This window comes from Erithacus rubecula (assembly GCF_903797595.1).
Source record: "Erithacus rubecula genome assembly, chromosome: 10".
Classification (NCBI taxonomy): Eukaryota; Metazoa; Chordata; class Aves; order Passeriformes; family Muscicapidae; genus Erithacus; species Erithacus rubecula.
In genome coordinates this window covers 17,342,699-17,356,060 of record NC_136662.1, presented here as the reverse complement: position 1 = coordinate 17,356,060, position 13,362 = coordinate 17,342,699, and the positions used below count along the sequence as shown (strand labels likewise).

The window sequence follows — 13,362 nt, the reverse complement described above, 5'->3', positions numbered from 1 at the left end:
GCACACATCCTGAATTCTTAAGATTTTCTGTGCTTCTCTACACTGTTATGTGGACATCAATCTCAACAAAATTTCACAATTTGGATAAGTTAAAAATCCAGCTGCTTTCAGAGGATTTAGAAAAAGTAACAAGACTTTTCCTTCTGCTTGCATTTGGCAGATGTGTGTCTTCTTTTAATCTCAAATATGAAAACGTCACCCTGGTTAATTCCTTCATCATGTCCTGATCAGGGACATCATGTCATCCTTATAGACTGGAATCTAAATCCTTTTTATAAAAGAAATTAGTAATACAACTCAGTGTTTAGATTACTAAAAAAATGGCCACAATTAAGCTCATGTAATTGAATATTACAAAATCTACTTGAAAAGACAGATTTTGCTGCTTTGCTTTTCAGATGGAATTTCAATTTTGGATTGTAAAAATCAAAAAATCTTCATCTACTTGAGATAATCTTATTTGAGGACTGATGTCTCTTTCTTGCACACAAAATATAACATTCTGAAAAACTGACATTTCTGAAACAAGGAAAAGGAGTCCTTGGCAATGTGATCCCTCTCCTTGGGATTTCTTTCTCTTTGCTTCAAAATAACCTGAGTCTTATGCCTACAGAGCAGCTACAAAGTGTATGTCACGATACATGAAGAATGAATAGGAGGTGGAATGAAAACATGAAATGAAGGCCTATAAAACACAGTGAGGTATAATAGTATAATGAAATATTAGCACACAATTTGGCAGATCACTAATTCAAAGCAATTAATGCTGATACCTCACAGCTATACCCTGTGGGATTTAGAGCATTTTAATTTAAGTAGGACTCCTTGGATTGGATGTATTCACCATGCACAGTCATGGCTCAGTGTTGGCCAAAGGACAATTTTGTAGTCTTCTGGAATAAAACTTTCAGTTCAGTTTCCCTCAAATAAGCCAAGGGCTACATTTCAATTGGCATACAGTAAGAACTAGTTACAGGATTTGTTTCAAAATTGCAGGATTGCTCAAAAAAATACACTAATGAAGACACAAGCAGAATGGTTAGGGTGTGCATTTGTATGTATTTATAATATCAAAAGGTTACAGATAATTGAATGGTATTTGTTTTATACATCACTCATAGTGTAATAAATAGACAGCTTCCAATTTGATATTCTTTTTCATAATATCATATATGCCTGTAAAGCAACAAATTCCATTCGATGGGGAAAACCCCTAAAACAAAACTATAAACCAGCCCTCCCTTCCTGCCCAACTGGCAAGTAATTCTATTAAATAGAGAGGAGAGAAAGCAAGTGCTCTGTCAACTCTCACCTTCATTAGAGACTGCAAGGCTCACAGCAAATACAAGAACTTCACTTAAAGGCAGGAGAGGACACCTCCAGCAGGTTTGGTGATGCAGCACCTCAGTTTCTGCTACTCAGCCTGAGGAAGTCACATTCACTTACAGGGTGAATGTCTCCATACACCACAGCAATGAAAAATGAATTTCCACCTCTGCCTCCATAAGTAGAGTCATGACCATCATGTCACTCAGGCAGAATATCCTTGAGTGGAAGACTGACACCACAAAAGCCTCCCCTGGCTACATGGCTGGAGCTCCACATTCACCAGCAGCACAGTGTGGGTTGGGAAGCATTGAACCAAAATTTAAAGAAGCTCCAATTACAGTTCTTACAAGTTTGCAAACTTGGGTTCAAAAGATTACACAGTCTGATCATTTGATAGTTGCTATTTTCCAGCCAAGGAAAAAGTAAACAAACAAAAGAAAGGAATGAGTAGATAGAAAGAAGAGGAAAAGCACAATGCTTACATTGAAAGAGATGGGAACTGCATCTACTGCCCTATAGCCAGAAAAATAAATGTAAATATTTTCAAATGTTACTCCAGTATGTAAGCAAATTCCCCAAGGAGGTTGTATGGCCAAATACAAGGAAAGATGATCCAAATCCCTGTTCCTAAAATGACATGATAAATGGTAAATTCTGCTTCTCTACCAAGAGCTGCAGCTTCTCATGAAATTCATTTACTATGATAATCAACACATAGTTTAATTCATTTATTTAGACTGCTCAAGAACAGCAGCTGAAGATTAGGTTCCATTAAACTGGCCAGAAAATCAGTCTTGAAGACATTCTACCAACACCCACAATCTACCTTCACAGCCCTGAAGGAAGAGGTGACCTGCAGCCAGTCCTGCCCTTGGGAAGTGCAGGGCAGGCAGGGGGCCAGGGCCAGTTCAGAGCAGAGCCACTGCAATGCCTCTTGCCCTCTGAAATGCCACTGCACAAACACACTGAAAAGGCCTCCACCCACAAAAAAGTCACGAGCATCCTACTTCCTTAACAAATTCCACTTCTAGTTTTTGCAGCAGTAGAAATTAGACCACTAGGCAAAAGAACTGATTTCAGAATAGTCACAGCAGTGCTGAATACATAAGCATCTTAAGAAATACAACTATAAGTGTTTTCTCTATCAGAAAGTAATATCTCATTGTACCACCCCTTATAGTAACAAGGACCAAGAACCCTGCCTGGAGCTTCTCAATTAATAACCTTTAATCAATGCCTAAAAGTGTCAGGATTCTCATGGGAAAAAGAGCAAGTTTTCCAGGTAGACAGTTTTTATTTGTTTAAGTAAACAAAGAGAATACTGAGTTTAACAAAAAACAGATTTGAAGGATGAAGATAAAAAATCCAACCAAAGTCCATGGCACATTTTGTAAGTGACCTCATGCTGCATATTCCTCCAAGATTGAGTAATATCCCTGATCTCCCGATCTCCTTTGGTTTTTGTAAACTTTTATTTCTTAAAACAAAACAAAACCAAACAAACAAACACAAAAAAACCCCCACCACAACTGTTTTGGTTACACCTTACCTTCAAGACTAGCAGCCCAGACAAAAGAATTGTGTTTAAATAGACAAAGATGAGGAGCAAAGAAAACAGTAAATTTCAGGTTCGTTTGTGTTTTTAAAGAAAAATGGTAAGGAAAAAACAACTGGCTAGATAGCACTTGTTAGATTAAACAAAAAGCACAAAATCCAGAAATTTTATTTTCATAGAAGGCAGCCAAAGGAAGGTTTCACAACTGTGTATTTTTCTCCTTCCCTAAACTATGGGAGCATTTTGAGACAAGATATTGGAGCAGGTGAGTCTTTGGTCTGGCCATTTTTTTTCCCCACAAAAGAAGTTCAACCCTTTCTGTTGCAGTAACAGATCTGTTGCACAGACAACTGGAAGACACCAAACCTTAGGGGAATAAACTACTTGGAAAGATCTCAGCTACTGAGAGAGATGAAAACCTAACATGAACACTTCACAACACCCTCCTCCCTTTTCAGTTTCTTCAGTAACTTTCCAGGGCTAAGGGTGATAAAAGCTGCCCTTTAAACTCTTCTTTGGAAGATCTGGACAGCCTGGGAAAAAATAACAACTTAAGTCCTCTAAACAGAAGAAAAAGCCAACTTGATATGGCAAGGGTGCTCCCCCCTCCTCTCCAGACTGGACTGAAATTAAGAGGAAAAAACCACTGGCCAGTGAATAAAGTGCTCTAGACAGTATGCAGAGGTGACCTCACAATTGGGGAATGTGGTTTAACAGTAGTTTTACAAAATGCTGCATATAGTCATGAGGTTTTGAATTTTTCTCACTCCTCTTTCTGAAGCAGTAGTCCAAAAAAGGATGTCTCCACTGACATATATTAGAGACAGATGTCATGAATTCAAGCAGACATCAATTAATCTAGTAAGTCCACATTGAAGCCTTAAGAAGAAGAATGCTATAGGAAGAAAAACGCTTCCTCCAGAAGCTCTGCTGTAAATACAGAACACAACCCTGACCTGGAAAAACCTTTGCAGTTACTGTGCCCCCTCAAAACTAACAAAAACCCAAACTGCTTTAGGGAAGACAGTGAATAGCTTGAACCTTTAACAGTAAGAACAGCTGCAGAATCACTAAGATCAAAAAAGCCCTCCTGTTTACTCCATACATTGTTCTAGTGAATGATCTTCTGCTAAGATAAATGCCTTCTTTCTTCTTCATAGGCTTCAAAGTGCAGCTGTTTGCCTGAAAAGGCTGCCCAACCAACATCCAAACTGCTATAGGTAAGCACCATGACTCAGAGAACTCAATAAAGTTTGTCTCAAAGAACTGTGAATAGCCCTATCAATCAGACTGTCCTTCATCCTGTATCATCATAGCTTCACTATACACCAGCCCTGCATCAGGTGGTTATTCATGGCTCTGAGACAAAGAGAAGTGTTTTCTCCAAATTGTTTGGTGAACAGACTAAAGGAGAGCTCCAAGGCTGAGCCATAAAATAGGTTTCCCTTTTTAACAGAAAAAATCCTATCTTCTCCTCCTTGTTAATTCATCAAAACAACAACACTTCACAAAATCACCTGAGCCAAGCTCCATGATGCTAAAATGTAGCTTTGACTTCTGTACAGATCAGAGTCACTGACTCAGATAGTCCAGTGACACAACCACCTTTGGGAATTTCTGCCTTCAATGATGTAAAAAAGGGACACTAAAAGAGGATGAAAGGGACAGGAGGAAGGCACCCAACATTTTGCAGCTGTACACCATTCATAGTTTTGAGGTCTTCAAGATTAACTCTTTTAAGGAGCCAGGGGGAAAATATTTCTAAGTAGGAATTAAAAGGTCTGAAATCAACCAGAATTATCCAAACACATTCACTATGGAAATTCAAAACACTGTTTGTTGGCTTTTCAGTTTATTCTTTGATGAGTTGGAACAGATTGCACTGCAGAGAAAGTAGGAACAGCACATACATGTTCTCAGTTTTCTGTCCCTCCCTTTGTGGTCCTGATTCTCATTTCTTCAAGTAGGAATGGGGCTGCAAGCTAGTGTTAGCAGTATCATTTCTGTTGTGAACTGGGAAAGATTCGCATGAGCTTCTGTGTAATGTTAGAGTAAAAAGTATTTAGTTAAAATTAATTTAACTGCCTGGTTTTCTCAAAAGCAAATAGAGAAAACCTCATCCCAGCCTCATAATTTAATTCAAACATCCCCAACCTCAAAAACATCTTACAGAAACAACTGCTACATGACTGCTTCCCCAACATGTCACATCAGACACAGCTGCCATGCTGCAATGTAGCCTTCATCATGTTTTGTTTATTGTAATGGGCATCATACACCATCACGTCTCCTAGTCAGGTCTGGGGTCCTCTGGAGTTCTTCTCCAGTGCACATTTCTCAAGGATGCTAGCAGCAACATCATGCTTCCTGAAGGAGAAAGCATATCCTAAATTTATCAACTTCATCAAAACTTACCTCGTCCTTCAGTCTTCAAACAACTAAAATAAAGAGGTCTTTGCTCATCACAACATACTATCAGGTTTCCAGTCTTAAGACTGGGAACAGAACAAGAAAAATAAAATACCCCTTGGATTGTATTTAACAGGGTTCCTTCAGTCTTCTTCATTACTCTCTTTTGCTAGACAGTTCTCAAGCACAATAATAAAGCTCCTTCCATTCTTGCACCATAATAAGACATTGTTTTCTTACCTAGCAGATCTAATGACAGCTGTTAAAACTATGCCTTGGTTTTACTGACCTTCCTCAGTAGCAAGAACTGTATGTTTGTTCCACTAAACCCTTTTCTGCCTTGATAACCTACTATATACTCTTAAAATTTATATATGGCAATCTCAGCAGAATGAGGCAGACAGCAAAGCTCTGATATCCCTGGTCACATTATAGCAATGAAGAAGACAAAATTAGAGGCAGACTGAGTAGACTACATTGTTTCTTTCAATACACTCCATTCACAAAAAATCTGAGAGCCAGCTTACAAATTAAGGGCTGACAACTGAGCTGTGTCTGGATACCACGGCAAGTGTGTTCTTCAGAGTAAGTGACAAGGTTCAGAGGAAGGCTTGATCAACAGTATAATGTTCACCTGCTGGAATGCACCTGATTTCCATCCAATCATCTGATGAGGGTTCCCTACAACATTTACAAGAGATCACAGAAGGGAAGTAGGTTTTCCTTTGGAGGTGGAACATTGTTGGCCCTGCAGGCAGGCACAGAGGAGTTGGTGATCACATACACACACACCTTCAGGATTTTCAAGAGGAAGCTCTTGCACCAGTTTAAGGATAAGCTCACAACTGCTTGGATTCAATACAGGCAGCAAGAAATCACTTCTGTGAATGCAACAACTGTTAAAAATTTTTGCACAAACTACAGTAGTAGAACAACAACAGTAGAAACTTGTAACTAGTTATAACCATATCCACTCCTGGAAAACAAATAAACACTTAATTAGGTTAATGCTACCATGGTGAAAAGCTACAAGCAAAGTAAGCATTCCACCTTATACATAAATAGCGGCAAAAAAGAACTGACATTTCCCAGTTTTATGCAACTCATCTGGCTGGTTAGAAGAACACAAAATGTACAAATTTAGTCCTAAGACAAACATACCAAGAAAGAAAACAATCTCACAGATAGCAGGCACCTTCATGGATATTGACATGAAGAACAAGCCCATCTTAAAAAAAGTATTCATTTTTTAGTAAGCACAGTAACTATAGGTATCACTACTTTTTTTTTTTCTCTGTGGAAACTCATATTGGCAAATATGCTATTGTTCTCAAAATCAAAAATGGTTTGAAAAGGTTATGAGTCATTCCCTTTTGCCTTTAAAATATTTGTACCTCAACTTTCTGCCAAGGATATGGAGAACCCCTAGTGTTTGAAGATTTATTAATAATCTCTAGTAGTCCGAAAAGTCCTCTGCTACTTTTCCAGAAATTGTTTCAAGAATCTTATCCAGACATACCAATTCTAAAGCACATAAACTTAGGTATCTACTGTTTGAAATGTTATTGTGGATATTAAGGAGAACATTTTTTTCCCTCATCCAAGCAGAACAAAACTCTACATTTACTGCACACTTCTACCTTTTCTATAAATACATTATCACTACCCTTACACTCTCAATAAAACAATTTTCCATGCGTATTTCTTTCTTATGAAACTGAACTTTTGGGGCAAACAGTAAAAAACTGCTCTAAACAATGCTCAGCCATCCATATTTTTTGCTTTACATGCTTTTCCCACATGGTTTGATTCATAATTACTTCCAGCTTCAGGAAACTGGCCCTTTTAAAGGCACCAAACAAGTTTTTGACTTTGTTTGCACTTAACAAATCAAGCAATGAATCAACTCTATCTAAGCTGCCAGCAATTCTGAATTCTACAATTTTTATCTTCCTCTTCATCAACTGAGACTGTGTCTAGCACAGGAATCCCAAAGTTACATAATAAAGTCTCACATGAGAAATCCTTATCAGAATGCCAAAGGATCAAAATTGAAATAAACTAAAATGAACCAAGAAGAGCAAGACAAAAACATGGATGGCAGTTACATCCCACCCAAATGTGGGAGAGGTTTGATGGATGAACAACAAACAGCCAGGTAACTGAATTGCTATAAGTACCTCGGGTTAATTTTTTTAACTCTCTCAAGTGCTCAAACAATCAGTACAGACTGGAAGAGATTAGGTTGAAGGAGATGAATTAAAACTCTGAAATGAAAGAGAAATAAATAAGCAATTGCCTGAAAAATACTAGAGTCATAAAGCACGCTAAGCCTTAAAATAATTTTTCAGAAAAAGCATCAGGAGACTCTTGCATGTGATGGTCAGAATCTTTTCATTTAGCTTGTGACAGACACTCTTAATCAGCACAGGACATCACTGGGACTTCTCACTTCTTTTCTTTTGTCCCTCATTCAGGATTGCAGGAATATAGAAAGACAAACCAAAAAAAAAAAAAAAAAAGCCAGGGCAGAAAGAAATCCCACAGCACCAGGCATGGGGAAAGTCCAGCATTCCAACACGTTTACTGCTTATTTTTACAGTGTTTAATGGCAAAGTACCACACAAAGACACAAACAGTTTCAAAGCAACCTCACAGCCTAGAGAGAAAATGAGGGGAAGGGGCTCTGTTTCAGTTCTTCATTATTAAAACTCTGAAGTAAAGAAATTTCAACAAACATAAGTAACCCAATCTGTGTCCCTAGCCCAAACTCCCTCAATTTTTATGGTCTTTTCAAAGTATAGATCAAGTTTCATTTGAGTTTGCAGGGTGAAGGTTGTTATTTCTTCCCCCCCAGGCTCAATTTCTTTGTCTTTTTAACACAAAGTTGAAATCATCATGAATATACAAAAATCTCAAATTTATTCTATAATAATGAAGAAATATGTAAATAGACAACATCACAAAATGTCTAGCAAAACACAAAGCTCGATGGCAAAAATATTCCTTCTTTTAGTTAAGTTCTGCCTAAAGATTCCCAAAGAACACAATATAAAATACATACGAATATAAAACATATAGTTAACAGAGTATACTCATATAATATGTTAATATTATGTTATTGTAATCAACCATAATGATCTTATAACCATTTTTCCAATTGAGAGAGGCAACAACATTTTTTTTCCTATTTCTACCTCGAAAGAAAATGATAAGACCCCCTGTTTTGTTTAAGTGCAAAATGATTCCATGAAATTCAAGTGTATCTTCTAACATTTATTAAACTTTATGAGGGAGTGGTTCTTCCCCAGTCAAAGTCAAATCTTAGGAAGAATTTTCCTTCATTCGTCAGCTGAGATTTTGACATCCAAAGCTCTGAACTGACTATGGCAGAAGGTGAAAAGATCTACCAAATTACTAAGGGGAACTTTTCTCTGTTCAGATGCATCACATCCCCAGTGTATCTGCTGAAGTCTCTTTGAAAGCAGTTTCTGAAGGAGTTTGAAAGAGGGGCAGAAGCAGTCACTAAGCTTCCATCCCACTGAGGAAATGACACACCAGCAGAGCAGGAAGGAGAACTTTTCATACCCTCAGCACAAGTGAATCCACACTTGCAATCTGCCAAGGCAGACTCCAAGCAATCATTAAGGTGAGTAAACCAAGCATTCAGAGAGTACTAAGTGACAGAAGAATGACCACACAGCCTTCAGCTTGGCCCACTCAATAAGCATTAAATACAGTCTATAATTAACTCCACGTTCATGATCCTCCTTCGGAAATCTCTCGTAATTCAATGCAAACATAGATTCTGCTTGGGGAATGATTCAGAATTTGTAGTGAATGAGACTCTTGTTTCTAAGACCTGGCCAGTCTCAAAGAACTACTACAATATAAATATTTAATAATAACAAAAGCATGCAACTCGTTGCCAAGCACAGATGTTAGAAAGTGACTGCAAATCTTGGCATTTGGTGGCACCTAGTAATCCACTGGCTGAGTTACTAAAGTGATTGATAGCCTTAAGTTGTTCAGGAACTATTGCCCTCCCTGAGAATTAAAATCTAAGTTGTATCATAGTGTTTGTATAAGTGTTTTTTTCCACACAACCAGCGATGTCAGATGTTATCCTTACAGGTTTTAAAAAGGTTCTACTCGGGAAAACTCTTTAGCAGGGAGAAACGGATGCAACTGGCCTGTTTCTGTACTTAGTGCATATTTTGTTTTGATATTCTAAGTCTGGTAATGATGGTTAATACAAACACAGCTAAAAGATGAACTCCTCTTGCAAGAGGATCATCTTCACTAACCTGGTCCTGAGGAGATTTGTGTCTTATTTTGACTAAGGGAACAACTCATTCATAATCTGCACTGCCTACTGCCTTTCCATTCACTGTGTGTCATTAACAATCCCCACCTGGATACCATCCTGCCCTTTAAAAGCTGTTAGACTCTCTAAAAAAGAGCTTTCCTAGGCACAGGCACCAGAAAGGAAGCGTCTTCCACCTTAATTTTCTTTCCAACAAGACTGGTCAGAACCTATAATTTCCATGAAGCATCCATACACATCTTTAAACTTGGCCATCCCCTTACAGGTGAGATTCCTGTCCATGCCAGCCCCCCATTAGAGCAAGGCAGTTATCAGACATACAGCTCCCACAGAAAACACTATTCAAGTGCTTCTGACAGAATTCCTTCCAAAGTGAACAAATCTGGTTTCATTACCATTTCCATGAATTCAGGGAGAACAAAACCATTACATTCCTGTAACCACAGCAGACTGTACTATGTCTGAATAACATGCCCTGGACTTCTGCAGGGTAGAGGACTTTAAAGTAGCAATGCATGAAAAAACTAAATATGCAAAGGCAAATTGACACATTACTACTTATTTATGCCAAATGTTTCCTTTGTGTGACACTCAAAATGCAAGTCAGAGCACTTAAGGTGCAGTGCAGATCTACCTTTGTAGAAAATGTTAGTCTCATGGGCCATTAGTTTCAATGGCATCAACTGACACAGCCAGCAACAGGTTTTGAGCAAATGAAAGATTAGGGGAAAAAAATCCAAAGAAAACTAATTGTTGCACTAAGTGCTTCAAGTCACACAGGATTCTCACATGCTGTCAATTAAGTGAACCCTATAAAGTTATGATTTATGGCAAGATTCCACCAGAACGATTATATCACAACAACAGACATAATTCAATTATTTCTGCCAATAAAGTCATCAGTGCAGAACATATTACCCCTTTCAACTCTAAGCATTTTTTCTTAACCAGAAGGTGCTTCTATGATGGTACCATCTTGACTCAGCCACGGGAAGTATTTTTAACCACTAAGATCCATCGAATTCAGTCTGTACTTAGAAATTTGGTACCACAAAATTTCTGACTACAAAAGGTGAACTCGTAGAATGGTAGCAAATGGTAGCAAAGTCCTCTAGGCTATCAGCCATTTTTCCTTCAAAATTTATTTCCTATGTTTTATGGTATTTTCAGCCATTTTCTGTCTTCCTTGCTATTAAAAAAAACCCAAACCAAACAAAAAAAATCCAGAATAATTCAGGCCAAAAGTGAAGTCTGCATGTCATCAGGTCTATTCTTAAAGCAGGATCAGCTTTAATTCTACAGAAGAAACAAACCACAACAAAAAGAAAAGAAAAAATCAACCCCAAAAAAATAACAAAGCTGCAATTAAAAAAAAGGTTGTTTCACCTACATACATTACTTGCTTTTTTTGTTCCTTAAGCTTAATTATTTATTTTAATCATGCTGATTTTGTTACAAGTCTTTCTAGAAGCTAACTTTAGGACTTTGAAAAATAAACATGCATATTTAGAGTACTATATAAACACACATTTTTAAGTAGTCAACAAAATTTTTCTTTAATCAAACTTATGGAGAGTTTTTATAATGGGGAGGTTTTAAGAAAAGAAAACAAGTATTCTGGAAGTCCTGCAGCAGGTAAAACCTTCACTTTGCCTCATACTGAAGAATAAGAAAAAGCAGACTGTGCCTTGGAGAGCTGTAATCAAATAGGTAAATCAGCAAAGAAGGGAAAAAATAATGGAACAGAGGCCTGAGGGGAAGGAAGACTCAAGGGGATTTGCTAAAAGCAAAATGAAAAGGACAGAGCAAGTGGGAGGGGAAGGCAGAGGAAGACTGAAGCAGTGGTTTGGAAGCAGCACAGACTGGGATGCCAACTGTGTGTGGACAGTCAGCAGGCGTGTTCAATAAATTGGACATTACAGAATACACAAAAATAGCCTGGAAAAAAACAATCAGTCTAGTTAAAAACTTTAAAAAACATTTTTCCCTCTCCAAGACCCAGACATTTACTCAAAGGTTACTTACTGACTTCACAGTTTTGGATTAATCTCTCTGCTTTCTACATGTATAAACTGAAGATAATGTATCATATGAATCTCATCCCCACAGTGCTCTATGGGTACACACACTATTGTCTCTAAATCACTAGGGTATCCCAACACAGAAAATTTAACAAAGAAAATGGGTAACTGTGCCACCAGTATGAGTTCCAGACCACATGCAATAAAAACTGCATAGAACACTATGTTGAATGAAACCAGAAAGAAACCTTGAGCAATTCATGCAGTCAATGCCATCCTTCCTGACCACTGAATGACATACAGAACCTTTGGAGGAAAATAAATAAATATATAAACAAATAATCAATATTTCTTCTTTCTCAAATGCATTCTCAATCTTTTTGCCATGTTACTATAATTGAGTTTATGTACCCAGATGCTTCTGCAAAAGAAGCTCCTACCTACAGACCTTCTCATCCCTTGCAAGCAGCAGTTCCCAACACACTTAGGATGCTTTCATTCCATTATGGAAGCTCACAGGCTGCTCATCATCACTAAACTGAGTTGTTTCACCCTATAGGCACAATGGGTTTTTCAAAACATTAAGAATAGGGTTTATATTGGCATGACATGTTGTGCAGGGGATGTATTCTCAAGTAATTCAGAGCCACGAGATTGATTCTGGGCCCTTTTAAACAGAAGGTTTCTAGTAGCATTTTTGTTCCCAACACCAAAAATTCCATCAGGTTGCTGACCCCAGAAACAGGGTCGCTACTGACCCCTAGTGTTCAGCAGCCCAGGCTCAATTGGACTGATTTAAGGCAAAAAGCATGAGAAGCATCTTCATCCTTCAGCACTGCATCGTCCTTCTGGCACACCAAGGGGTCCCTGCCTTGTGCTGAGGCTCTTTCCACTCCATTTTATCAACAAAAATAGTAGTATCCATTTTCAAAGAAATTACTAGAAAGGAAATATAAACTCCTAAACATCCCAGCAAATATTAGATTCACATTCCTTCTGCTTTCCTATCTGTAATTCATTTTTAATGTGGAAGATTAAGGGAAGGGTATCTAGAGTAGACTGATGGTTGTGGCTTCAAGTGGGTATTTATAGTCTCTTGATCACTCATTAAGGAATTAACTACAGTGAAGCACAATCCAAGCTGGCCTGCAAAGCCTAGTGCTAGGAAAGGAGCTGCAATTGCCAGGTTGCTGCAGGACTTGGCTGTCCCAGGTAGAAGTGTAGAGTCTAGTGAGCCAGCTGCACAGGTGACATAAAAGTTGCTTACAACAGAAAGCTGTAACTATAGAAATGAAGAAGAACCCTACTGTTCTACTTACAATCTTGAGTCCAGGTTCAGGAGAAAGCCCAGTCTGTCATATTCTGGAAAACAAAAGCAAAGAACATAATATCATAAAAGCTGCAAGAGTCTCCTCTGCAAAAGGCACCAAAACCAAACAGCAAGTCCTTATAGCAGCTGTTAATACAGATTATTGTTACTTCAAGGAATTCCTAAATTAACATTTCTCAATCTCCAGGAAATACCAGAGCAAGAGAACACATGGGTAACCATTAATTTAGAAATCACTAGAATTAATCAAGATATCCAGAGTCACAAAAAGAAAGTATTACTCAAACCACTTATGCAGTGATAAACAAAGCTTTCCTGCTTGCTGTACAAATAATTTTGCCACTGTATGACAAGCATTCCTCCTAAATTCTGATGTGTAGAGTTTTGAAAT

At 38.0% G+C, this 13,362-nt stretch overlaps 2 protein-coding genes across 11 annotated transcripts in view; one reads left to right on the top strand and one right to left on the bottom strand.

Moving 5' to 3' along the window:
- DPH2 (diphthamide biosynthesis 2) overlaps positions 1-13,362 on the top strand; it is a 224,663-nt gene that overhangs the window by 158,471 nt on the left and 52,830 nt on the right. The window lies entirely within an intron of this gene.
- The window catches only part of ST3GAL3 (ST3 beta-galactoside alpha-2,3-sialyltransferase 3), a 171,085-nt gene that overhangs the window by 112,871 nt on the left and 44,852 nt on the right, over positions 1-13,362 (bottom strand). For 9 of the 10 annotated variants that reach the window (XM_079313926.1, XM_079313923.1, XM_079313927.1 and 6 more), the window contains one exon: positions 12,961-13,003. The exons of the other annotated variant lie outside the window; for it this stretch is intronic. In XM_079313926.1, the coding sequence (XP_079170052.1) occupies positions 12,961-13,003 (43 nt within the window). The remainder of the gene's footprint in view (positions 1-12,960; positions 13,004-13,362) is intronic. 10 annotated transcript variants of the gene reach the window in all.